The sequence below is a fragment of the Callionymus lyra genome, chromosome 10 (genome assembly GCF_982586985.1).
Source record: "Callionymus lyra chromosome 10, fCalLyr1.hap1.1, whole genome shotgun sequence".
NCBI lineage: Eukaryota > Metazoa > Chordata > Actinopteri > Syngnathiformes > Callionymidae > Callionymus > Callionymus lyra.
Genome location: NC_141827.1, coordinates 18,999,269 through 19,025,926, shown reverse-complemented (window position 1 = coordinate 19,025,926; position 26,658 = coordinate 18,999,269). Strand labels below are relative to the sequence as shown.

The 26,658-nt window shown below is 38.9% G+C and overlaps 2 protein-coding genes across 6 annotated transcripts; one reads left to right on the top strand and one right to left on the bottom strand.

Annotated features, from left to right (window-relative positions):
* Positions 1 to 850: 850 nt before the first annotated feature.
* fam219aa (family with sequence similarity 219 member Aa) lies at positions 851 to 13,540 on the bottom strand. 3 transcript variants are annotated; one of them, XM_087800708.1, is made up of 6 exons: positions 13,321 to 13,540; positions 9,661 to 9,757; positions 9,428 to 9,521; positions 6,712 to 6,792; positions 4,898 to 4,973; positions 851 to 3,614 (listed from the first exon to the last, which is right to left on the bottom strand). In XM_087800708.1, exons 1-6 carry the CDS (start codon positions 13,378 to 13,380, stop codon positions 3,456 to 3,458), a joined length of 567 nt encoding a protein of 188 aa, XP_087656834.1. In that variant the 5' UTR covers positions 13,381 to 13,540; the 3' UTR covers positions 851 to 3,455. The 3 variants fall into 3 exon arrangements, with proteins under 3 accessions (XP_087656834.1, XP_087656836.1, XP_087656837.1); XM_087800710.1 differs by having other exon boundaries at positions 4,919 to 4,973; XM_087800711.1 differs by lacking the exon at positions 851 to 3,614 and adding an exon at positions 3,626 to 4,820.
* Positions 13,541 to 13,938: 398 nt separating this feature from the next.
* dnai1.2 (dynein, axonemal, intermediate chain 1, paralog 2) lies at positions 13,939 to 26,285 on the top strand. 3 transcript variants are annotated; one of them, XM_087800707.1, is made up of 19 exons: positions 13,939 to 14,008; positions 14,111 to 14,155; positions 14,246 to 14,317; positions 14,560 to 14,640; positions 15,250 to 15,367; positions 15,496 to 15,554; positions 16,486 to 16,629; positions 16,695 to 16,754; positions 16,818 to 16,919; positions 16,986 to 17,188; positions 17,261 to 17,304; positions 17,532 to 17,779; positions 18,550 to 18,639; positions 18,706 to 18,793; positions 18,864 to 18,943; positions 20,009 to 20,157; positions 21,675 to 21,774; positions 25,775 to 25,957; positions 26,083 to 26,285. In XM_087800707.1, the coding sequence occupies exons 1-19, from the start codon at positions 13,958 to 13,960 to the stop codon at positions 26,188 to 26,190; spliced, it is 2,025 nt and encodes a 674-aa protein (XP_087656833.1). In that variant the 5' UTR covers positions 13,939 to 13,957; the 3' UTR covers positions 26,191 to 26,285. The 3 variants fall into 3 exon arrangements, with proteins under 3 accessions (XP_087656833.1, XP_087656832.1, XP_087656831.1); XM_087800706.1 differs by having other exon boundaries at positions 17,529 to 17,779; XM_087800705.1 differs by having other exon boundaries at positions 16,818 to 17,188.
* The last annotated feature ends 373 nt before the right edge of the window (positions 26,286 to 26,658 follow it).

The window sequence follows — 26,658 nt, the reverse complement described above, 5'->3', positions numbered from 1 at the left end:
TTCATAAATGAAGCAGTATTGAAGTTGCTGTATTGATAGAAGTAGAAGTAATAGAGACGCTTAATAAGTTATAGTTTTTGCAGTGGAGTGGTCGTGGTAGTCAGGTTAAGTTCACTTTTATTAGTTGTTGAGTTAAGTTAGTTAAGTACTACTAATGTTTTCATATAATCCTTATGTATGACATAATAAACATGTATTAGTGGGATCAGTAGTAAACAATTGATGTTGAACCAGTTGTGATTAGTAACAGTTGATACAGTAGTTGTAGTAGGATTAGTAGTACACTTGGTTTTACCCATAAATAATGAGCGGGTGGAAGTAGTAGGTAATGTAGTAGTAGACCTACTTCAAATCATTACGGGTAAAAAAAGATTTAAGGTGCAGCGACTTTTGCTTGAGTTTTTTAGCGTTACTAGTAAAAATAGTAATCATAACGCATACATGTCGTTACACCATGGGTAGTGAAAATAATCAGATAAGAAAATAGTTTTAACTATAAGATAATACTGTTAGTAATGGTAGAATAATTATTCATTAGACTAGTCAATTTAACAAGTCAATTAAAATAAAGACAGTCATGGTAGCTGTGCAGATAGATACAGCAGAAATAATTGGATGGATATCAACACAAAAATTAGTCTTAATAGTTAAAGCTTAAGAAGCAAAAGAAGGAATTTTATTTCAAAGTCCACAGGACTTTTAGAAATATTAACAAATAAAATAATGCTATAAAAGTTTTATCTTTACAAGGAGCTCATTTGATTGGTCCTGAAATAGAGTTTTTAAAAAAATTAATAGGAATTTAGTAAAATAGGAAAGAATGGAACAAAAAAAAACTTCCACATCAGTGTCGTGTTGAGATATCTAATAGTTTATTATTGTCTGGACATGTTTGCACTATACACAACTTCACACTGTTAGAATCTAAGTGGAACCAGAACACAATCATCATCATAAGCATCTGACAAATATGAAATCATAAAAACAAAAAAACTAGTGACCGAAAACACGCAACTGTAAATAAATACATCCCGTTACGTCAAATTACTTTTGTAGTATAAATCCGTGCATCTCAGTCACTCCCAAGAGTTCTGGAGTCTCAGTTCGACTCATCAGCGTGTTCTCTCCACAGACCTTTGCTTTTTAAGTGAGAAAGTTCCAACTCGTCTTCCCTTTTATGACCTTTTTTTTTTTTCTAGTTCACGTTTAGTCTTCATTCATGTTCCCAAAGCAGTGCAACATACAGCGCAATCTAGTGTATTGATAAATCACCTTCTTCAATCAGTAGATTTCAAACAAACAAAAAAGAAAATCCCTTTTTTTTTACGCACAGCAGCAAAGTTGCCAGGAGTAAAACATGTTATCCTACCTGGCGATTAGAGCCAAAGATGAGAACCAAACTCAAATAAATCACTTTAGTAAATGACACCAACAGATTCAATGGCAGCAGTCGCAGTAAAGAAGTACCAGATATTTCTCGACCGGACTTAAAGATATGGTCTTTCCTGGACCTGCCCAATGGGCAATTTTAATACAATTTGCATAAAATCAGGATCACCTTTTGGTTTTCAGAAGTTTCAAGGTTAATTTCAAAACATTTGTCTTATAGAAAACAAGAGAAAGCCTCAAAAATGTTGATATGTTGACACAAACATTTTGGTCCCCAATAGGTTTCACACCGAGCCAAGGCATTGAAAGCCACATAGATTAACTTGGCAGGCCTTGAGTTTGACACTTATGCACAACCAAGAAAAAACCTCTCTGGGGAGGCATCTGAGAAGAAAAGCCAGCTAGACGCCTGGACCACCTCAATTTGTCTTATTTAGATTTGAACATACGAGTCTCTCCTGGTTGACGGAGCTTCTCCGTCGAGACACAAACGCTTGTTTCTGCGACTGTGTTCTTCAGTCAAAGTGAAAGGGGAGATTAGGAACAAGATTTCAACATCAGACTGAGCCAGATTTACCCTTAAAATGTTAAAATATTAATATTGCATTAAACTCCGTGAATAAATAATCTTCAAGTAAAAAGGTTTTCATGTGAGTGAAAATAATCAGAAATGCTGACAATGAAACGATATGTTGCAAAATGATGCTTTACATGTAGTGAAATAAATTTAATTTGGATTTAATCGTGTCTTTGTAACTCGTCTTTCAACTAGTTTGCTCTGAAATCATTCTAAACTTGATACAAATGAAGTAAAAAATAAACAACAAATATTAACAACTAAAGCTAAAATCCCATAATAAAAACAAAAGTGTGCTTGATCGTTTCTTTTTTTAAAGATTTTTTACAACCTCTTTCTCTGATTGTAGCACGATGAGTTCAGATGCTGTCAAAATTATACATTTTAGTAGTGATGGTCTGATGAAGCTTCATGAAGCAGTGTCATTATTTTCAGAGTCCGCTAGATGGCGGTCTCTGCACTATTTCTTTGTCATGAAACATCACATCATTTTTCAACTGATGGCGCCACCTACTGACCTCTAAACAACATGACACTGTTTCATGAAGCTTCAGACAATCACTACATTTTAGCTTTTAATATTCAATTTCATGGTTTGATTCAGGACTGCGCCTTTACAACTCGAGCTAAAAATCAACCAATCATCCGACAGCACCTGAACGCATCACACCGGATCAGTGTAAACAAAGATGGTGGACAGTATGCGTGAAAGAAAACTTGAGCACACGAGAGACAAGACGATGAAACAAACGTATCCAGTTGTGCTCACATTTCACCGGCTCAGAATCGTGACTGAACTCCTGCACAGAAGGTTGTGTGTGTGAATCCTCCACCGTCCAACAAGTGGGTTCGTCTCAGGATTACGCAAAGTAACAAAAAACGTGTGAAATCACGACGTCTGGACGTCGGTGGACGAGCAGGCTGGCCACAAGGGGGCAGCGTTCACAGGCAACATGCAAAACAGTTTCTTTTCATCGACGAAAAAACTGCTCACACAGAGACAGAAGAGAAAGGGAATCTAGCTCTACGGTCGTGACTGTGAGTTCTTTAAAACGCTACGTTCATGTTCGACACATATACAGACGAGGCAGACCGACTTTAAATATGAATAAATTAAAACACTGTGAGGCTCTCCTTCTACATGACGGTTGATACATGTGGGGGGGGGGTCTCCAGAAGTATGAACTGAAGCAGCTCGATGATGTCACATGATGACACTTGTTGTCCTTGTAAACATAACATCCACGACGGTGAGATGAACGGTCAAGCGAAAGGGGAAGCGAGAAATAAGTAACGTTCTGACCAAACCGACGAGGCACGGATCCAACCATAGGAGGAACGTGCACAGAGTGTTCAACCTTGATCCAGACTTGCACGTCCTGCAAAAAACCTTCCGTGGCACAGCGAGCCGTTTTATTTCTTTTTTTTTTAAACCTCTCGTCGGGCGGGAAGTTTTTCCTTGGTGCAGTGGGCCAGACGGGAAGCTGTGCTACTGGATTTGACATGCTGTAGAGGAGGCAGCCTGGCAACACATGCATGTGGGGTTCACTGCTTTAGGCGGGATCAGATCCAAGTCCTCGTCGTCGGGGATCTCGTCCAGCCGATAGCCGTCCTTCAGGAGCTGGATGTTGAGGTCCTGATTGATCTGCTGTGGAAACAAAAGAGGCATTTAACACCAAGTCAATCACTCCCCCAAAAAAAGCCTAAAACTAATTTTAAACGTTGTTGAATTTAAATTAATAAATAAAGCAAACCAATGTTTTGTTCTACTAAAAAAAAAACAATAACATGGACTATATGTTATTAATTCGTCTCTTTCCATTTCCAAGTACATCAAATTATGTTTTGTGTTCCAAAAGACTAATAACAATGTAGAATGAATAAACAAAGAAATGAAGTTTGACCATGACTGTGTAAAAGTGTAAAAGCATAATGTAGTGGTTGTAAATAAAAATATTATTTGAAATGAAACATAGATGTGTCATATGATATATGAAAGTGACATTTTAATGTTATATAAGGTGGAAACAATATGATTATAGTTATTATCTTCCATTTTTTTTCCATTCTGCACTATTTAAAAACCATCTTCCTGAACAGATCAGCGGGCTACAAACTACTTCTGAATCTTGGTACATTTGGGATTTTTGTTTCTTATTGATAAAATATATTTTTTCATTTTGTGGGGATTTTACTTTTTATTCCATAAAAATAAAATAGAAAATCCAACCAACCCTACTAACTGTGGGTTTACTAATGTGAGTTTAATTTTCTTGTAAACCAGCTAAAAAAAAAACTCGCTGATTGACTGATTTTTTCCGGTTATACTAATGTAACACTCTCGAAAAACATAATCAAAGGACAATTCACAAGTTCTTAAATATTGTTTCTGGCTCCCCCTCTTGTCAGATCTATGTAATTGCAATGTTGTAACTGTAAACCTCCTTTCAGTACTTGTATATAAAAACGCTGTCTTTGACCCACAGCTGTAAACGGTGGTCATGCGTCATGTGACACTCCCGAGTCTCTAGGCGGGTCGTCCAGACAGAGTGACGTATTGAAGATCATATAACAGTAAAAGAGGAAAATATAAACAAAATCCCTTGCACTCTAAAAACTTTGTCACAACTTAAGTAGCCAGAGTTGAATAGAGAATTGATTTATATTTGGACATTGACTGAACTGTCAGAACCACAGGAACGTGGATGGAATAACGAGACAGATGATTATGAAGTGAACTAAAAAGGTCAAAATGACCCACCTCAGAGGTTGGACCCGCTCACATTCTAATCTGAGCCGAGGGACTGAGGAGGTTTCTCCACACAGAGGGACAAAGGGATGAGTGCACAGATACCTGGAGTGGGTGGTCGCGATGGTGGGACTGGATGAGGTGATGTTGAAAATAAACTCAAATATAATGTATATAGATACCTGGTCCCTCAGACATCTCACCTCGGCTGAGGAGTATCCTGATGAGGAGTATCTGGACATGTCGAAGTCGTCATCACTGCAAGATACGATGAGATATCAACTTATTCTGTCTCCGCACCAGCTGTCGACTTAAGGGCGAACGGAGCGTAATGAACGAAGAAGTGTGAGGTCACTTATTTTGGGAGTTAACGGCTGAAAATGAAAAATGAAACGCCCAGGTCGTCACTGAAGAACAATTTAAGAACATTACGTTTGGCCAATATTACATAAACGATTATTTCAAATGTTTTGTCTCAAGAGGTTACAGTAAAAAAAAAAAGAAGAGAATCCATGGAACGGCAGTTTTTTGTTAGCATCATTAGCATAGAGAACGAAAACAGCTGAAAAGTAGACAATCCCATAGCCCAAAAAAAAGTGGAATGCCACAAAAGAAACCTAAATAAGATCGTAACAAATAATAATATCTTATTGCAATGGCCATAACTATGTCAATATAAAGTTTACTATAATATGAATCAATAAAATAATTTGTAAATACAGTACATTTGCTGCACCTGTGTATAAGCAGCAGATGTCCAGGATAAATATATGTACACAATAACACAGTGCTTGTAATATGTCAGTAATACTGCTGGAAAAAAATGCCCTGCCTAACAGTACAGTCATTGTCAGGTTCAGGATATTTGCCTTTATTCCCTTAGAAAGTTTTATCAGATTTATTTGTTGTTATATTTTTTACGCTGCCATCTCCACCTTTTATTCATCCATTCCATGAAGCCAGGCTGACATGCAGCAACTCTAGTTCTCTTTTCAACAGCCAGATCAATCACCCGAAAAGCTTCATATTCTTTGAGTGTGTCCATGATGCACAAATCGACTATCAAAATCAAACTTTAGTCGTCTTCGTCTTCTTCTTCTTCTTCTTGTATATCGACTGGCAGCGTCTGGCTTTTGGTGCATTACCAGCCACCTCCAGAAACTATCATCTTCCTCTGCAAATTATTTGTCTGTCTCGCTTCCTGCTAGAGTTCTTTCAGAGTCCATACATTATTAGCCGCATACTTGCATGGAAATTACAGTTTATTGCTTTGATGACCTTCAGCAGTCGAGTAATGCAACACGTCTTCCACCCGAAACAAATCAATGTGGAAAAGAATTGGACATCAGAGAAGTCCAGTGGAAGAAAATTCTCGAAACACTGAGCGGTCAAAGCAAAAATAAAATGTTTTTCAATGGTTTGTTCAATTGTCATCAGGACTTTTTAGGACTTGTTTTACTGCTCATGTTATTGCAGTTGTTTGTTCATAATTGAGCAAGAAATCAATCTCCTTGTTCAGTATTTCTGCAAGCACTGTATAATGACACGCAGTTGCCCTATAAAGCCTTTCCAGCATAACTAAACTTGGCGTCAGCGTTAGTTGCTACCAGAACTCGCATTGTGAAGAGAAAAAAAAAAAAACAAGAGTGCCAGTGCAACATAAACTCGTGGAATGATTTGGAAAGCGTCGCTCCCCCCTGAGCAGCTTTTCCCCTCTCAAATCCATCACCCCACTATCCACTAATCCGTGTCCTGGGAGCGGCTTTGGCCCTTTTTAGTCTCCCTTCTGTTATGGATTCTGTCAAGTTGCTTCACGGATTAATGTGTCACAACAGAGTTTGGGGGGGGGAACAAAAACTGCAAGATATGCAAAAAATAAAAAAAGTGGTAGGACTTCAAGATGTCCCCATTTTCTCCTCACACGAAAAACAATAAAAGTTGAGAAGTAGGTGGTTAAGGTTAATCTTGTGCGGTCGTGTCTAAAGAATGTTCGTACCTGTCTGTGTCCAATGCGACGAGCGGCTTCTCGTCCGGGCTTTGATCCAGGGAGGAGTATCCTTTATTAGGCACCACCAGCCTGGAAGACGACAGATGATGACATCACTGACGCGAGACAAACCTTATGTTACTTCAGTCAACCTCCTCCACCTCTCAAAGGGAACTTCCATCCAGGATGACTAAGCTTGTATTTGTAAAACTTCCCTGTGGCTCGGTTCATGAACCAGGAAATAAGTTCACCGTCATGTGTGTCATCGTAAGCCGAGATTTGACATTTTAAGTGTTTTTTATCTTCTTGACTTTTCAGCTCTTTTTATAGTTTATCAAGAACAAAATGTTGCGGTGACCCTGGGGATCTTGATTTCTCCACCACAGCATGAGATACCCAGAGGCCCAGAATTGTACTCACCTATTCCCGCTTCTTTTTTTTTTTTAAGATACAGGTTGAAAATGGACAACAGTAAAAAAAAAAATGTTAGCCACAAGACACTTTTCGTAGCCAGAAAAAATATTTTCAATCTTTCCTGTTGAGGATTTCATAACTAATAACCCCGATTTGTACTCGTCACTTTGATGGTTGCACTGCAGCAGAGAGATCAATCTAGTGGGCTCCGAAAAAATAAGGACAATGGCGCTTCATCAACCCACCGCTACTTTAACCAGTATATTCAGTTTATTATAACAATATTCAGATATTGTACAAATGGAGAAATTCGTAGCACGAATGCTGCAGCTCAACTCAATGTATCAAACAATGTTTTAATGTTATTTTGGGGTTGTTGTGTGAGAGAGATAGCTTTAAAAAGTAAAGCAACATTTTATGCAAATCACATATTGCCTACCTAAGAAAATCATTACATTTTGATTGTTACATTTTGGGGGTCACGCCATTTCAAGCGCCATCCTACCCTCACTCATGATCTTCTTTCCTACACTTCCCCCTACAATGACTTTATTTCAACATATATTTACTGTTAATGTTATGCTTTATATTGTTCTCATAGTTTATCTCATCTTTGCTACTTTATTTCTACATTTGCACAATATTGTATTTTTCTAGTTCTCTTTACCCAACTTTGTATTCTTGTCATGTCTCTTTACAATGGATAGAGCTAGTGGTGTCAATTTCTCTCTGTGAGATTAATAAAGTATATATCTATCCGTCTATCTATCCATCTATCTATCCCTCCATCTATCTATCCATCCATCGATCTATACCTGAAAAAGGATCCATTTACTTTCCTCAGACAGATGAATCATGCCTCTGTTCAGAACACGATCTCAACAGCAAATGTTCATTGTTTATCGAAAACATTTCTCAATCAAACACACACAAGAGAGTCGGGATCATTAGTAAACAAAGTCTCATTAAAGATAAAGTTTTAAAACATTAAAACGACTGTATATGAAGATGAAATTGCAATGGCAGCGACATATCAAAGGATGGAGAACTCCAGTAGTTCCAGGATTATATCACAGTGTGCAATTCTCCTTAAAGGCCAGGGTGTCACTAAAGTGGGACAGATCCATCCCCGCGGTCTGCAGGAGTTCTGGATTATTCTGCTTCAGAGACTTTGGGTTCAGACCATCCTGCAGCCTTTCATGTTTCCCACTAATCCACCAGGGATGAGGATTAGACAGATGAGCCTGTTGTCTGTATACGCTGGGCTGCTGAGGTTAATGTTCCATGCTTGTTAAATAATATCATTATTCACAACAAAACTAATTTTATACAGCTCAGGCCAGATTTACAGGATGTAAAGATTCACATACGATTTGAACATTTTTCAGTTTAACTTCAGAGTTTTAACTTCCTTTTATTGGTTAAATGCAATTCCAAGAGTAGGGGCGATACACTGGAATGACAGGAGGTTCATCTGAAAAGTTGGGTTTCATCTTTTATCCTTTGGGATCTGATGAAACTCAGAGACACTTCCAAACATGAAACATTGAAGTCACCATTGAAGATGGTGAACTTCTATCTGAAAAGTCTAAAATCAGACCAAACATTAAAAAATAGCAGTTTAGCTCAATATACACACAAGCGATAAAGTATATTCACAATATTTCATCTGTTGCAATGCATGCTGGGACATTGCTCCCACTTGGACTTATCTATACAAAACTATCTCCTTGAGCAAACGATAAAGTTAATTCACTTTTTAACACATACAGTATATTACTATTAAAGCACACATACTGTGTCTAGGTTAAAGTTTCATTGTTGGTACTTCTAGTGTAGCTCAGTGGAGTGGCCGCAGTTGAAAATCCCAGGGTAGAAGCTTGTTGTTTTAAGTTTAAATCTCGTAACTATCTCCACATGACTGACTCGGATTGCATTTTAAAACTGAAAAAGGTTTGCTTTCCCTTTCCTCTCCTGCTTTACTGCAACTCCCCAACACACTGGTAATCCTGTAACTTGTGTTTAAGTGTCAAATCATAACTCAAGACACTTGACAATTTAAATACCACTATATAAGAGAAAATTAAGGGGTTCAGCAAATCACAGAGTGACTATGAGGAGGAAGATTTTCATTTTAACAGGCAGAAACCTCAAGAAGAACAAGGCTCAGAGTTGTGACTAGGAGGAGAATAGTCTGGATTTGACTTGAATTGCATCATTTTCATGCCAGATCAAAAACCAACCGGTGACAGTTGTATCATTAATATATTTGAGGTAGAAAAATAAAAGCCAGAAGGAAAGCAAGTGTTACCTCGTCCTGGAGTTCTTCTTAGGCTGCTGATTGACAGGACTACCCACGGTACCATTCTTCACTGAACCTTTTCTGGCAAGGTCTCTTTGTTTCTCTAGGCAACCACAGGAAATGAGGTCATCAGTACAGTCACGATAACTTTTGCTCAATCTAATGACCAAGTGACTAATGCAGGGGAAAGCAGGTTTTGATTTGTTACACAGACTTCATCTTTTACGTTGGTGTCGTTATACCTATTTGGACCTGCAGCGGCGACGGCTTGTAGTTCAAAGCTACAGTCTCTCCTTTGGTGGCAGATTCTGCGTCAGTGGTGGCGGACGCCGCTGGATCCTGGAGACAAACAAAATATGTTACTTTACAGCGTCGGAGGTGTTTTTTGGATTTAAAAAAAAAAGCCTAGAATTCTACATCCTGGCAAGATTCCTTCGTCTGCTCTCGACCATACTACGGCTGCCTGTTTCACGGCATCAAACACAGAGTGTTCTGGCTGTGCTGCCGCCTCACTTTTCTTTCATGAGACGGCATGGAGAGGAGGCTGCGGGGAGAACAGAGGCAGCTGCTGTAGGAGCCAAGTGAGAGCCGAGCCGGTGCTTACACAGAGATGCACATTATATTCACAGCACAGGCCCCTGCTTGTTGAACTCCAAAGGCTTCCAGGGGCCGTCTGGAACGAACCCCCGAAACCAAACGTCGACTATAAACTCAGTGAGACACCTTTTGCTGCAGCCAAAATAATCGACAAAATCAATTCATTCTTATGGATGACCTTTCGGCAACCTTTAAAGAAAATATCACAATCTAGAGTTTCCACTGCTGCTTGCCCTATGTAGCTGGGATAGTCCGATTGTGGATGACTAAAGCGTCCGTCCTGTTAATCTCCTTATTCCTCAAGCTCGTTCCTGAAGCTTAAAACCTGCACTCCCGCGACGAGTGAGGCTTGTCCCAATACTCAAAAGTTACTTCTTCTTTCAGGACCTTCTTTTGGTAGTAAGTGGTATCCCACAATTCCTTCCGCATCAAGACTGAAATCAATGGCGATTAAAACCCTAATTTGAATGGTAGAAAAATTCTAACATTCAAATCTTTTTTGCAAGTTTTTTTTTTTAAACTACTAACATTTGTGTTTTTAGATTATTGATCACGATTTTGTCACCACCCGTTTAAAGTTGATGTCCCTTTTTATTTTTGGAATATATTAATGTAGCCGACTATGTAATGTAATTTAGGAATAAAATTAGAACAATTCAATCCTATAATTAAAATTGCATTAAGTAGATTAATAATTGAATCAAGGCATAATTGTCTGCATGAGAATATATTAATTCTACTAGGCAGTACTTTTATATGTTATCTCACATGAGCTAATCAATACATGTAGCAAGTATTTGACAGTAAAGAGGATAATGTAGTTATGAGTTAATGAAACGGAACTGCAGAAATCCCCATCATGGCCACAATACTTTTACTTCAAAGATTTGTAAGAAGAAGAAATGTATTTAAAAAACATTTTCAGTTTGTCTTAAGATGCTGCTGAGGTTGTTATATTGAAATTCAAAACCACCACACAGCATGGGCTAAAGATAAAGGAACCCAAACTACGCTGTAAAAACATTTTCCTGCGACATTGCTAGACTATCCTTTGGGATTGTTTTCTTTTGTTATTATTGGGCCACACTCTGTCAGAAGAAACATCTTTTTGAAATGTTAGGCAGGAGCTGCCGGAGGATAATGATGAACTTCTGGGGGAATAAATCTCAGCCGCTTTTTTCAACACAACTTCTTTTGTACCGTCATGTGTTTAAATGCTTTTAATTGAGGTCAGAAGGTTCATGTTGCCCTGTGGTGATGCATGTTTTGTTGATAATCATATCTATGGCATTTAACTTTCTTTTCCGTGTAAACATACATCGTATGAGGTACAGAAGCACATCTTTTATCAAAACCCGGATTACATACTTGGATATCATTCTCAGGAATTTTTGTTAATGGTTTTTAAACCGTGTCGATAAAATAATTATAGGGCAACTTTGCATTTCTATATCTTGTTTATCAGAATTAGAGGAAAGAACGTAGCATCAAAATGATTAGTAGAATATATATACTTTAACATTTTTTTCATCCTTCAGGTCTTGTTTGTATTTAACACGTTCTGAAGGAACTGTGATTCAGGAATCCATTCAACTCCTCAATATGAGAGACATACATCATGGTATTGATCGTGTCGACTCATCAGTCCAGAAAGAGTATTCACTGGAGAGTCTGCGGCACAGACAAATCTGTGCATTTAGACTTTGACAAACAAAAGAAAATAACGTCTGAAAAGACCACATAGAAAGAAGATTAAAAAGAGATCAATTCTACTGCTCTAGCACTTTCATACCCACACACAATTTAACAATAATGCACGCCAAGAATAAACCCTTCTTGTCCCTGTTGCCGAGTTCCTACTTTACTGCCTCTGATGATGAAGAGCCACAAGTTGCTGACACAGCACAGACACCCGGCTATAGCTGGGATTATACATCACAACATCCTACTGACCAATAGCAGCGAGGACAAGACAAATCAGGTGACCGTGCGAGCACATGCGCACTCGCCCCTCGTGCACGGCGAAGGCAATTTGTCTGAAGAAAATGATTACGTTCTGCAAACCGAGCTTATAGTAAGATCAGTCTGAGTCATTTACTTTATCGCTGGAGCTCTTACAAGATTTAATGAGATACTTAACAACTATTCTGACAAAAGCAGCGGCACAGCCGCACGATGATGGGAAAAACTATTGAAATGTTTTGTGGGTGTCGCATAAGGAGCGGGAGATAATACACAGAAATATGAATCTTGTATATTCATATTTTCTTTCTATCATGGCTCTGTTACTGTTTATATTTCAATAACGTGCGTATAAAATAAGATAATTTAAGAAAAACATTTATAGATAGCAGCAGTCATTACGTCGTCCCTGGCTAAAGGGACAACGAAATCCTGAGAGATCCTGAAGACGACTGAGGACAAGAGGATACAGTCAACTACAGCAGCTTTTAAAGAAGATATCTGGACATATTGTGGTTTAAAAACAAATGAAAGACATTCAACGTCATCAAGAGACGTGCAGTCTGTAAATTCTGCAACGCAAATATACTACAAATATATCCTCGTTTCTACGGTATCGTAATATACGGTACACTAGCCCCTGTATCGTAGTCTAAGGGAGGACCATTCATTTTATATAAGGGGTAGTAGGGGTGTTAAGCCTGTCAGGACACATTTAGAAAGCAGCAGCTGTTTGATTCTGATGTGTTTGATGTGATGGCTTTAAAAAAGGAAAAGTCTGTTGTATTCGCGAAAAACCCTAGGGTAAGAAAAAGTTCAGACATATCCTGGTGTGAGGCTTGAGAGATGAGTGAGTGTCGTGTTGTTGTCCTGGTACTGGACTCGCAGTCACAGCTGGTCAAATGGGCTGATGATGTAAGGGGGTGATATGGATCACTGTCAGTACACAGATCTTATTCATGGGACTCCATTGTGGGACCCAAAAATCACACGTCACTGGATGATGTGTTGTGTCAACACCAGGGCAGGGCACATCGTCACGCAGAAAAATGTGGATTCCCTTTCATAGATAGAGGATTATTTAAAATGCAATAAATCCATGCGTTATTCATGTGAGCAGACTGTGTGTGTGTGTGTGTGTGTGTGTGTGTGTGTGTGTGTGTGTGTGTGTGTGTGTGTGAGGGAGTGGGGAGGGGGACACACCAGCCGCTCTCCCTTTTATCCCAAAATATTAAATCAGAGATTAGTTTGGTTCAAACAGAAACGATTGCACGAATTTGTAAAAAAAAAAAAGCCAAATCTCTGCACGATCCCGTCCATTTGTGTTTGTGTTGCTGTCTTACCAAAGGCTGCGTCTCCCCGTTCACCGGAGGGACTTGGAACCTGTCGATTTCTTCCATCATTTTGGCAAAGCGGTAACTGCGAGGTTCGATTGCTAAAAACGGAGATGATTCGTGTTAGTCCAGTTGGGGTGCGTTGAGGTGACGGAATATCCCGTTATAACGCATTATTGCGGCTCTGATTCCTCCATCCTGGCAGAGGTGACTCGACAGCAAAACAGCAGCAGCAGCGCCTCGCTTCCGGGGTCTGTGGGAGATTTCGACCAATCAGAGGAGGGCTAGAGGGAAACTGCGCACAGGGAAAACGCCTCGGATTTAAACATCTCGTTTACAGGCGACGTTTTGTGTTTCACTGACGACAACATACTCGTTTCTCCGCAGAGAAATGCGTTTATATTTATTTAATTGTTACCTAGCTGTTGGAATACGCTTGTTTATATACATTAGATCACATTCTCGTGGGAATGGGCTTATGAGTAGAAATGCAAAACGACAACATAGCGCCGATGGGGGGGGCTTGTTATCTTGATACGTTAGACTCTTTGACTTGATGCAAGTCCGCCCATCACAGCTAGTTACCTTGGCAACCAGATACAGAAGTTAGTCCCAGGACTTGTTTGTTACCAACTCTACATGTTGCATGACAGAAATGGCACTTCCTAACAAAAAGTTTGCAGCAGTCGCACGAAAGGTAATACAAATAATTCAATTTGTGTTCACGACTGTAAAATATTGCAACGTTGCTCTTTTTTTCCTGTTTAGTTAATTGTTTTTCTTCCACATATAAACATAGAAGGCGCCTGAGACGAAAACCCCAAAAACAGCATCTCTTAAAAAGGTAGGTCTCAAGCCAGGATTTTTAGGAATAACAACTCCAGTGTGTGAGATAAAACCTGCACCTGTTCTGTTGTTTTATTTTTTCATCCAGGATGAGGATGAAGGAGCAGAAAAGACTGATGGATGGAAGAATACAAAGCTCACTGATCAACAGGAGAATAAGGTTAGAGAGACTGATCTGAACTTCATTGCAACATAAAGCATTTCAGTCTATTTTCAGTTGGTGTTCATTTCTTGTGTTTGTCAGCTGGCCCCAACTCATATTATTAAACGTGGCCCTCCACCGGGAACCCAGACACTCCTAACTGAAAATAATATCACAGATCATATTTCATCTTTCCAGAATCCAAGATAATTTGATGGGTTTTTTTTTCCATTTCATTTTCCCTTCAATTGGAAAAAAAGGGACCAACAGAGGAGATAACACGGATCCTGACAACAAAAAATCCTCATGCACCCGACAACATCGTCCACTACAGCTTCAAGGTATTTAATTTGTACTCTGTTTTGTTTTGTTTTATATGTAAAGAAAACAGCAATACTTCTATTTTACTATCAGAAATATTTAGGCCTTCTGCTTACGATCTATGAATTTCACAGAAAATGTCCATCTATTGTAATATGGTTGATTTAACATTGAAAAATAACATGTTGATATCATGACCTACAAGGTTATCGTCCTCACATCTTTATTTAGTTGTTTAGTAGTTAGCAAAGATTATTAATGTCTATAATGAAGCTTCCAAAAACCCAACTAATTTGTATTTTTCTTTCTGTATCTATCTACCAAATATTTGTTTTCAAATACAGTAATACATATATAATATTGTAACTTCAACCTTCTTTCAACATACAAATATAAATGTGCAATGGATCATGTTTAAAACGCTCTGTTTGTTTGCATTCTTTTAATATTTGGGGTTTCAGTGAAACAGTCTTTATCCAACAAGTGTTAATAATTATGTTTCATTTTTCCAATGATTTGTTGGAATTCAGTTTTGGTTGCTTTTTAAGAAAATTGCTCAAACGCAGTGGTCTTTTTTTATTTGCAGGTCCTGAAAAACTCATAATTTAAACAATCGTTTTATTTCTCAGGAAGGAGCCTTCAAGCCGGTGACGGTGGATCACATGGCCGTCCACTTTGTCATGGAAGGCAATCTGGTGGACAAGAATTGGGAGAGTGAAGCTCAAAGACTGACATTTCTTCCTGAAGGTTTTTTTTATTTTATTTTGTGGTTAAAACCGCTTCGAATAGTCCCAAAATCCTGTAATTCACTTAGTTCACCCCAAGATGTCACTGTCACTACATCAGATAATCTTAACAAACTGCATTGTTTCCAGAGAATGAGTCAGAAGAAGAGGATGATGATGATGATGACGAAGACAAAGAAAAAACTCCAGTAAGACATGATCAAATATAACAAAGTGTTCATGGTTTGACGCCTGGTAAACTTCTTATGAAATAAAAACCCATCAGCTCCTACACGACTGTAGTTCAATGTTTCGCTCCAGACTCTAGTGTCATCCTGCAGGGCCGTATCCAAGGCAACACCCTTGCTCTGTGGACTGTCCAGATTTTTCCATAACTTGAGTGAATGACATATAATGACATGTCATAATCACTTGTCCTTGATGCAACATTCACTGGGACCAAAATGTAAATACAACAACAGCACAAACCAAGTGTTTTTTATTACATGCTCCAGAGACAGTTCAGCCACTCCATCCTCACTTTTTGAGCACATTTTATTGACCCAAACTGGATTTTCACTGCATGCAATTGTTTCATCTACTTATCAGCACTGATGTCACACAGAACCACATTGATACAAAACTCATATTTCTCCGATCCTTAAAACTTTTCACTGGCTTCCGTTTTTTTTCAGGATCAACTTTAAAATTCTGGTTCTTACTTTCAGATCTATTCATGGTCAGGCTCCTCCTTACATCAGTGATCTGATCCAGCCTTACACCCCAGCTCGGGCTCTGAGGTCTGTGGATCAGAATCTACTGATGGTTCCTGAACACGGTTCAGGACCAGAGGAGAGAAATCCTTCCAGGCTGTTGATCCTAAGCTTTGGAACGATCTTCCTCTCTCTTTGTGCTTGATGGATCTACTGACTCCTTTAAGAAACATCTTAAGATGTTTTTATTTGTTCAGGCTTTTCCTTGATTTTCTGGAACTCCTATTGTGTTATCAGTTTGACCTTTAAAGTATATACTTTATTGAATATTGTTTTGATTGTTTGAGCTCTTTGTGACCCTGGTCAGGAAAAGCGCTATACAAATAAAAAATACTTACTTACTTACTTACTTTCATACCATCTACAGGCAACTCCAGAGGACGGTGATGACGTGGAGGAAGGCGTAGAAGAGGAGAGACCAGACAGCGTGGACTCCAAATCAGTCAAAGGGCCTCGACTGAAAATAACTCTTATTGAAAGAGCGACTCAAGTACAACATTTCCCTCTCAGAGTAAGTAGCAAAAAATAACTAAAAAGCACAGCACATGCTGATGTTTCTTATCCTCGCCCTTACAGGACAAGAGCTGCCAGAAAGAACCTCCTCTGTTCTGCAACTTCTCTGCCACGGCTAACCAGGTGCTGCAGGTGGTGAGTAGTGAGTGTTAAGCAGTTGATGTTCATGTTCGATGTCTTGTGCAGTGGGAGATTCAGGACGCGTACACAGAGGAGCTGCAGAAGTTGGAAAAAAACAAACAGAAAGCTGCTTCGAGTGTGAAAGATGGCGACAGTACCACCAAAAAGGTGATCCCTATACTGATATCTCTGTGTAAAGCATTGGACAATGTTAAGAGGTCTTGTCTTTTCCAGAGTAACGACATCAGCCGAGTGGCCAGGGTCGCCAAGATCATCGAACGGATGCTTCACCAGAACACGTTCGATGACATTGCTCAAGATTTCAAATACTTCGAGGACGCCTCGGATGAGTTCAGAGGTCAGGAAGGAACTCTGCTTCCTCTGTGGAAGTTTCACTACAGCAAAGTGAAACGACTGTCTGTCACCGCCCTCTGCTGGTGGGTTTTCATATTGACACTTTCCTGCAACGCATCAACTGACTTCATATTTTTCCTGTTTGTACTTCACAGGAATAAAAGATACCCGGATCTTTTCGGCGTGGGGATGGGACCAGGTGATACAACCGAGTATAAGTTCATCCGTGAATAAGTTAAAATGCAGTTTTTATTTGTTCAGGCTTTTCCTTGATTTTCTGGAACTCCTGTTGTGTTATCAGTTTTATCTTGTGTTATCGTATATACTTTATTGAATATTGTTTTGATTGTTTAAGCGCTTTGTGACCCTGGTCTGGAAAAGCGCTATACAAATAAATATCACTTACTTACTTATATTTTCCAGTAGAAGACATGAGTACAAAACACAGTGGCATGCTGATCTTCTACACCCTGAAAAACTCAACTTTCCCTGAGTACATCTACCCGACCGGCTCGAGCGTCCTGTGCCTCGACATACACCCGCAGCAGTCCCACCTGGTGGTGGCGGGTCATCACGACGGATGCGTGGCGGTCTATAACTTGAGGAAGAAGGGAGTGGAACCTGTGTATAAAAGCACTGCTGAGAACGGAAAGCACACCGACCCCGTCTGGCAGGTAAGAGCATGAAGGCAACTCAAAAATACTTGCTGTGTGTATTTGCAAATATCTATCATCTGTATCACAATACAGGGGCAATTAATAATATATACTATATTGCGATATGTTATGATACTGTAGGAACAACTGTGTATGGGCATTCTTTGAATTCAATTGCAGAAAAACTGTCATAACAAAGTCAACACATAATGCTGTCACAGCAGGAGGCCATCAACACTGAGTCTGGTTCTGCTCAAGGTTTTCTGCCGTCTTAAACTTTTAGACGATTGAGATCACATTGTTAGAATAAGACGCTTAAATTGAACTAAATTTAAATATTTACTTGCAAAAAATTTTCTTAAGCCCCACCCACTGAGAACACTTGGTTTTTCTGGAGATTAAATCTTGTTTATCACAACCACGCCCCCTCTGCAGTGATTGGTACAAACTTCAAGGTTCATCATCGCGCTTCATCAATCCCGGAAGTCTCCACCTCCAGTGGACTCGTTATAATAAACAAAGCGGGCTATGGATACAGCCGGGTAGAGAAGTCGTAATCGTAATAGACTACGCTCTCGTAACTTTTTGTTCGCCGAGATTTCAGACGTGGTAGAACTTTATGAAGTAATAAGCATCTTGGGGAGGAAGACCTCAAAATTTGAAACATGAGTGAGTTAAGTCAGGGGTAGCTGCTGCTTAAGTGCATCAATATTTTCTTATACCTCTTAAAGTACATATGGCTTTCGGGGTTTTGAGCAACTGTGTGGTCTCCTTTTTTTTGGACTCAGGTCCGCTGGCAGGACGACGACATGGCTCACAACCCAAATTTCTGTTCCCTCTCAGCTGACGGCAGAGTCGTTTCCTGGACCCTCGTGAAAGTAGGTGGAGAACTCTCCGTGTTCACTCATGTGTTGATAAGTCATGGTGTGGTTGTGTTTCCCTAGAACGAGCTGGTCCACAGAGACATTATTCTCCTGTCAGTCAACGGGGCCTTCGCCAAGGGACCCGAGGAGGCTCGGCAGCTCAACCACGGTGACATCAGAATTTAGGAACTGTTCTTGCGAATGCAACTGATTGAAATGTCAAACATCTTTTTTTCTAGTTTGTGGAACATCGTTTGACTTTCATAGACAGACTCAATACCTCTACCTTGTCGGGACCGAGGAGGGGAAAATACACAAGGTAATTATGACCATCAGTCCTGTTAAAAACATCACTGGTTGTCCTCTTGTTCAAGGATGTGACAGTTTTCTGAACATCTGCAAATAAAAACAATGCTTCTCACACAAGTGTGAAGGAGTTGCATCTGTGAGCTGCAACTAACCAACATATTGATCCTGAACTAATGACCCACAAGTGAAAGGATAAGTCTGTTAATCACATAATAATGGGTCTCACTCAACAGCTTCTGATTGGTTGTTGGGATAATCAGTCATACAGTGTGTGTATGTGCCGGACATTGTGTATAATATCACACAAGAGAACACTCGATCATGCAGTATATTATAAGCACAATGTCATGGGTATTCTTTTTTCAAAACTAGTGACTATATCATCCTCATTATTATGGTAAAATGTGGGAGAAACAGGTGAAAAAAAAGAAGTAAAAATATAAAAAGAGATAAAATCCTGTAGCTTCATGAAACTGTCATGTTGTTCAGAGGTCAGTAGGTGGCGCCATCAGTTTAAAAATGATATGATGTTTAATTGAACACGTTGTACAAAACAAAGGAAAATAGTGCAAAGACCGCCATCTAGTGGTCTCTGAAAATAATTACACTGCTTCTTGAAGCTTCATCAGACCATCACGAGACATTATCAAGTTCAACTGTGTGACAGACTTGAGGAGAAACTAAAAAGCTAGAGTTTAGAATATTGTGTGTTTTGTCAGAAACATTTCTACATGATCTTCAACCGCACTGGGGCCACAGATATACAGCAAAGGTCTGATCAGATTCAGAAATATCGTAATTTGCATATATAGTCAATATTGACAATATACACAACATTTTTCTTTGGCTGATAGTGCAACACGGAATAAAAGTGAAGGGATTGAAATTGCTAAGCTTTTACTTTACCTAAGTGGCTAATGTTTTCATAGCTCGCGTTTTAAACTGAAAACAAAAAGTTGATATTTTGTGTAAATGCAGCTGTTGAGATGATGTTTTCTTAACAACACAAAGTGTCTAGTGGCTACACAGGAAATTATAATAAGTGCATGCACACATGTGACTGTTGATCCTGCAGTGCTCCAAGATGTATTCAAGCCAGTTCCTGGAGACCTATAATGCCCACAGCATGCCGGTTGAAGCAGTGAAGTGGAACTTCTTCCACCCGAAGATTTTCATCTCGTGTAGCACCGACTGGACCGTCAAGATCTGGGACCACAGCATCACGTAAGACATGGAGCGCTTCGACTTTTCTGTGTGTGATGAAGTGATGCGTGTAACTGCAGGACAGATGGAGAAATAACATCCAGAGAAAAACACTTGTTGCAGTTTCTGTTGCCTCTTATACGTGAAAGTATTTATACTCTCAGTTGTGTAGGACCAAGCAAAAACCTCACAAGCAGAAATTATGTCTGTCAACACTTGCAAAGTTATTCAGCGCATGTGTATTCGTCGCCTTATTATTGTCGTAATGGCCTCGCATCACCTCCCACTTCTTGTCAGTGCATCTTGACTGAGTAATGATAGTAATCTTCTGCCTAATGTGGGACACAAACAATTCTAGAATTATCCCTCACAGAGTGTTAGATCACCTGCTTCTGTGAAGTTCATAAACACTTCTGGAACCTTCACCTGAAGATACTTAATGTGTTTCCTTAATGTTTTTGCTGGATGTTTTTGATTCTTCCTAAATTTCCATAGTGTTTATTGTAGGTGTGGTGGTTTATGTTTCTTCTTCTTCGTGATTTTGTTCTTAAAAAATGAAAGATAATTTTAATGAAATGTCTAAAATTTAAAAATATATACAGTATATTTTTTAAAAGTCAGAAATAATCCACAAAGTCAAAAATCTAACTCTAATGTCTGTATGTTGATTATGAAGTGGGTTTAATTTGTAATGCAAATCATGTGAAAAATAGGAACTGTGGTCAAAAGAGGTTTATGGTTAGGATTAGGTTTAGGGTTAGGTTTAGGTTTAGGTTTAGGTTTAGGTTTAGGTTTAGGATAAGGATAAGGATAAGGATAAGGATAAGGATAAGGATAAGGATAAGGATAAGGATAAGGATAAAGATAAAGATAAAGATAAAGGATTAGGACAACGACAAGGATTAGATTAAAGATAAGGATTAGGGCTAGGGTTAGGGTAAGGGTTAGGGTTAGGGTTAGGGTTAGGTTTAGGGTTAGGTTTAGGTTTAGGTTTAGGATAAGGATAAGGATAAAGATAAAGATGAAGGATTAGGACAACGACAAGGATTAGATTAAAGATAAGGATTAGGGCTAGGGTTAGGGTTAGGGTTAGATTTAGGATTAGGATCAGGGTAAAACTGACATTCTAAAAAGGTTTAAAAAAAATGCTGCAAAACTTAAGATCAGGTCCCTCCACATCATGTGAACACAAATAAATTACTGTTGAAGAATTGTATTTTCTGATCTTCATGGTCTAAATATGTTTTGCAAATTTCATCAGGCTAAACCAGACAATTTTTGTAAAATATATGAAAAAGAAAATTCAAGATAAATTGTGATTTTCTATTTTTTATACATACATACGAAAGAGCAGTTTGAATAGTACCTTCGATGAAGTCGAGTTCATAAATCTTCAATCAAAACCTACTGGTGCTGCAGTGTTTCTTCTAGATTCATGAAACATGAACGATGCTTTGATTATTAAAAATACAAAAATATACGTACATGTAGAATAATGAATTACTCACTATCATTTTTGACCTGTCTCGATTCTCCAGCTCTCCGATGTTCACCTTTGACCTGGACAGCGCCGTGTCAGACGTCGCCTGGGCGCCGTACTCTTCCACCATATTTGCTGCCGTCACAATAGATGGAAAGGTATGTTAAGGGTTAAATTCCTCAATAAAACAGTGTTCACTTTACTTATAATAAGGATGGATTCAAACTTAAACTACCTCTGCTTTAATTCAAGTTATAAAATGTTTTATTTTTTGCATGTTTGATAAAAATCCATAACGTTTTTGGTTCGTTCTTGTCGTTCCACTTGATATTTAGCCCCATTTGATATAACATTTAATTGACAAGAAGATATGTATCTTATGTTTGGATCATTTTTACTAAAACAATTATATTTTAACTTGTTTAATTTTAATTGAACATTGAACAGGTTTGGAGTTTGGTCCGCAACAGTGGCTACTGTTGGCTGTTGTAACTTAATAAATAAGAAATATATATCATCCTTATTATTATGGTAAAATGTGGAAGAAACAGGTGAAAGAGATAAAATCCTGTAGCTTTATGAAACAGTCTCATGTTGTTTAGAGGTCAGTAGGTGGCGCCATCGGTTTAAAAATGATATGATGTTTAATTGGACAAGTTGTACAAAACAAAGGAAAATAGTGCAAAGACCGCCATCTAGTGGTCCCTGAAAATAATGACACTGCTTCATGAAGCTTTATCAGACCATCATGAGACATTATCAAGAATAACTTTCCTTCATCTTATGTTTGGACCATTTTTAATAAAGATTTTATATTTTAATTTTAATTGAACATTGAACGAGTGTGGAGTTTTCCATGTTTAACTGATGCAATCTTTAAAAAAAATATTATGCCTAATTTCCCCAATTAATTTCCCATCTATCTATGTTATAGAACATTATATTCAGTCAACATACATTAGAACAACTAGCTCATATCAAAGGCGAAGTCAGGCCACGTGTTATTTGTGTCTCCTGTTATATTTTTGGAGATCCCCCTCCAGCCTTCTGTGTCGCGCCTCAGACGGTGGTGTCTGGCACTTGATGTTCTGAGGAAATGAAAGCTGACACCTAACAAGACACCTCCTGTGTGCCCGTACGTGTGTGTAAATGGTGTGTGTCATCCACTGTTACCTTTTGTATTATCAAGGCTTATCAGCTCGGTTTTTCTTAAAAAAAACATTTTTTGCTCGTCACACTAGAAAAAATCCCGACAACCTATATTATCATGAATCATTTCAACTTTTCCAGCACCATCTTCACACACGTGGCTTCAGTTCCAGGTGGAGAGGGTTGAGCTGCAGTCTGATTTATGTGCCGAGGAAGGAGTGATGAGATAAAGGATGAATTCGGCTGAGAGTTTCTTCGTCGATGTAATTTATTCTCAGAAAATGGATGCAAGCCTTTTTTTTTCAGCAGCTGTTAAACACTCATTAAAAACTCATTAACGTGCAAAAACCCAAACGTCCAGGAAGTGATTATTAAATACAAACTTTTTATTTTAATGCTTTGTCCTGAGACCGTGTATTATTTTGTGCAGGTAGAGGAAAAAACTCATTAACTTTAAAGCTGTGATCCAACACATCAACCGCCTGTTGGAGGTTCCAAAAACGATTTTAATGACATGTGCTTTTGAATTAAATATATATTAACACACCTTGGGAGGAGGTGAAGGAAAGTATGGCAAGAGATTTTAACATCCATTCTTTTTCTTAATAGTTCAACTTCCTTTATTCAAGCTGGTTTACACTACATGTCTCTGAGTCATTTAGATTTTAGATTGCCTGGAAAAAGAAGCAGATTAATAACCATTGACTCCAGTGTCAGAGAGAACAATTATTGAAAATGAATATGTGAGCAAATAATACAAATTTAATTGAAAATTGATTCTACTTTTGGAATGAATAGTTTATGAGTACAGTTAGTTCCTATGACATTTGAATCAGATCGGATTTGATTTTTTTTTTATTTTTAGCGTAAATGTTTCTTACTAGTAAAGATAAACCTTCCTAATCAGAAATATTCGTGAAGAACAGAACTACCCATAATACAAATGTGAAAGTGACCATCATTCCTTAATTTCAATATTGCTTACCTTAATATATTTTTAAAAATATAACATCTTTTCAGTTTTTGTGTTTATGAGAATAACATGCATATCAGATACATAACCTATCAACTGTATTAGCCTCAGTTTATCTGTCAGACTGAGTTCCTTGGTTCGGAAATGCCTCTTGAAGCTGGCTCTTAAAACGTATTTATTATTAGTTTTGAGTATGTGTTGGCCAGCAGCGAGACCTTGACCATCAAGAGAGGGGACCTTTCTCCTGGACCTTTAAGGTCCATATTGAGTGTACAGGAAATGGAATTCTTTCCGTTTTCTCAGGGCGCTGGTAATTCAGTTTTAATGATGTTTGTCGTATCTCTTGAGTGCTACCACTTCCTGTCGATGTAGAGATCAGCCTCTTCATTGTATCTTATTTCAAATCAGACGCTTACAGCTGGTTGTTTAGCAGATGTAATTGCCATTGGATTCTTTTGGGCTTTTGGGTTGATAGCGCCTATTGTTTGTTGTCATATTCTTCTGGAGGTTTATATCGTGAATCCATCTTAAAGTTCCTATATCCAATTGAGACGGTGATCAAGATACTCATCCGTGCCCAAAATCTTAGGGTTGTTTTGAAGCAAGAGATCAGAATTCGACTACAATCACCTCCGCCAAGGAGCTTATGATTACAGTTGCATTATAGTGTTTGCTCTGTCTGTCTATCCTTGTTCCAAATATATATATATACATGTACAGACTTTAATAACACATTTATAAAGGGACAAGTCATTTATGATCAAATGTTTAAACTGTCTCAAATTATTATGTGGATCCTTTAATAATTTGAGGAATTAGTCACTCTTTATTGAGGAAATACTGCAGCTCCCTTTCTTCCTCTCTCCTACTGTTGTACAAGGGAGTTGAGGAATGCTACTGATGTCTCTGATAACTAATTGATACCAATAATGTTTAAAATTTTGACAGTCATCATATACAAAAGGCGTGTTGTGTTGGCTCACTACAAAAAAACAGAATGGAGCCAAATACTTACCACTAGTATTCCCAATTTCTATTTAGGTTTCTTTGTTTGCTAGTTCTCAACAGAGCAGGGCACATGAGCCGCAGTGGTTAAAATCCATGGAAGTGACTGATAAATACTTTAAAACCTCCCTAAATCCAGATGGAACATTAAGAGAGCTACAAAAATGTAATCAGTTCCTTTTTGGCACTGTCAACATTTCATGAAACGTAAGACGCTGCTAGAAACATAACCTCCTTTGTAGAAATAATTAACTAAAGGTAGGGCAATAATACTGGGTATACAATGGAGCCTCACAGAGTAATACTGTGGAGCCTCGCAGAGTAATACTGTGGAGCCTCGCAGAGTAATACTGTGGAGCCTCGCAGAGTAATACTGTGGAGCCTCACAGAGTAATACTGTGGAGCCTCACAGAGTAATACTATGGAGCCTCACAGTGTAATACTATGGAGCCTCGCAGAGTAATATTATGGAGCCTCGCAGAGCAATACTGTGGAGCCTCACAGAGTAATACTGTGGAGCCTTGCAGAGTAATACTGTGGAGCCTCGCAGAGTAATACTGTGGAGCCTCGCAGAGTAATACTCTGGAGCCTCGCAGAGTAATACTGTGGAGCCTCGCAGAGTAATACTGTGGAGCCTCGCAGAGTAATACTGTGGAGCCTCGCAGAGTAATACTGTGGAGCCTCGCAGAGTAATACTGTGGAGCCTCGCAGAGTAATACTCTGGAGCCTCGCAGAGTAATACTATGGAGCCTCACAGAGTAATACTGTGGAGCCTCGCAGAGTAATACTGTGGAGCCTCGCAGAGTAATACTGTGGAGCCTCGCAGAGTAATACTCTGGAGCCTCGCAGAGTAATACTATGGAGCCTCACAGAGTAATACTATGGAGTCTCACAGAGTAATACTATGGAGCCTCACAGAGTAATAATACTGGGTAAGAAAAATATCCAAATATAGGAGGAAATCAGCTGCTTGGCAGAGGTCTGAGTATGCTTTAACAGGTTTAATACTTTCAGATTTTTGTCTTTCACAGGTTCACGTGTTCGACCTCAACGTTAATAAATACGAAGCAATCTGCCAGCAGCAAGTGGTGGCCAAAAGAACCAAACTGACCCGGATTGAGTTCAATCCCATCGAGCCCATCATCATAGTGGGCGACAACCGGAGCTACGTGACCAGTTTGAAACTGTCGCCAAACCTACGCAAGGCGACAAAGGTGAAATTAATTTCATTCATATTTAAGCATTTTTCTCTAAGTTAGTTTCTCTAGATCAGTGGAAGCTGAAGCAGAACATAAAAGTGTTGACTGTGATCAGCTGCTCATGTTTGCTGTGTGTCCAGGGAGAGAAGGGCCAAGAGTTGCCCAAAGGTCCAGAGGCAGAGGTCTCTAAGCTGGAGAAGTTGCTGAGCTCTCTGAGGGAACACTCCAGCACGGCAACTGAATGGTGACGTTTCCTCGTCACAACTCCTCGACTGCTCAATTCCTGCTTGAAAAGACTGTGTCAGGCGACGGGGAAAACGATTTGTTGCCGTTCATTATTAATCATCCTTCGACTTTTAATAAATAATTCAGAAACGTCGGCTTTCTTTATTCAGCCCTGACACACTTTTGACAGTGTTGTTGCAACAGTGGGAGAGAATGTAAGCGTCAGAACAAGAAAGAAAACTGGCGTCATGAATCTTGAAAAAAAATCAATGGAACAGGACCAGACGACTAATCCTGGCTGACGCTCAGCCGGTCCCGGGCAAACCTCCAGCCACGAGCCGTTTAATTTCCCATCTCAGTCATGATTCATGCAGCTGTACTTCGTTTTCTGCTCTTCTCATGTCACTCCTAATGATCTTGTACTTCAATTAATGGACTCTCAGTGTAGTTTTTATGTTTGTACGGACAGCTTTTCATGCCCATCTCAGAGT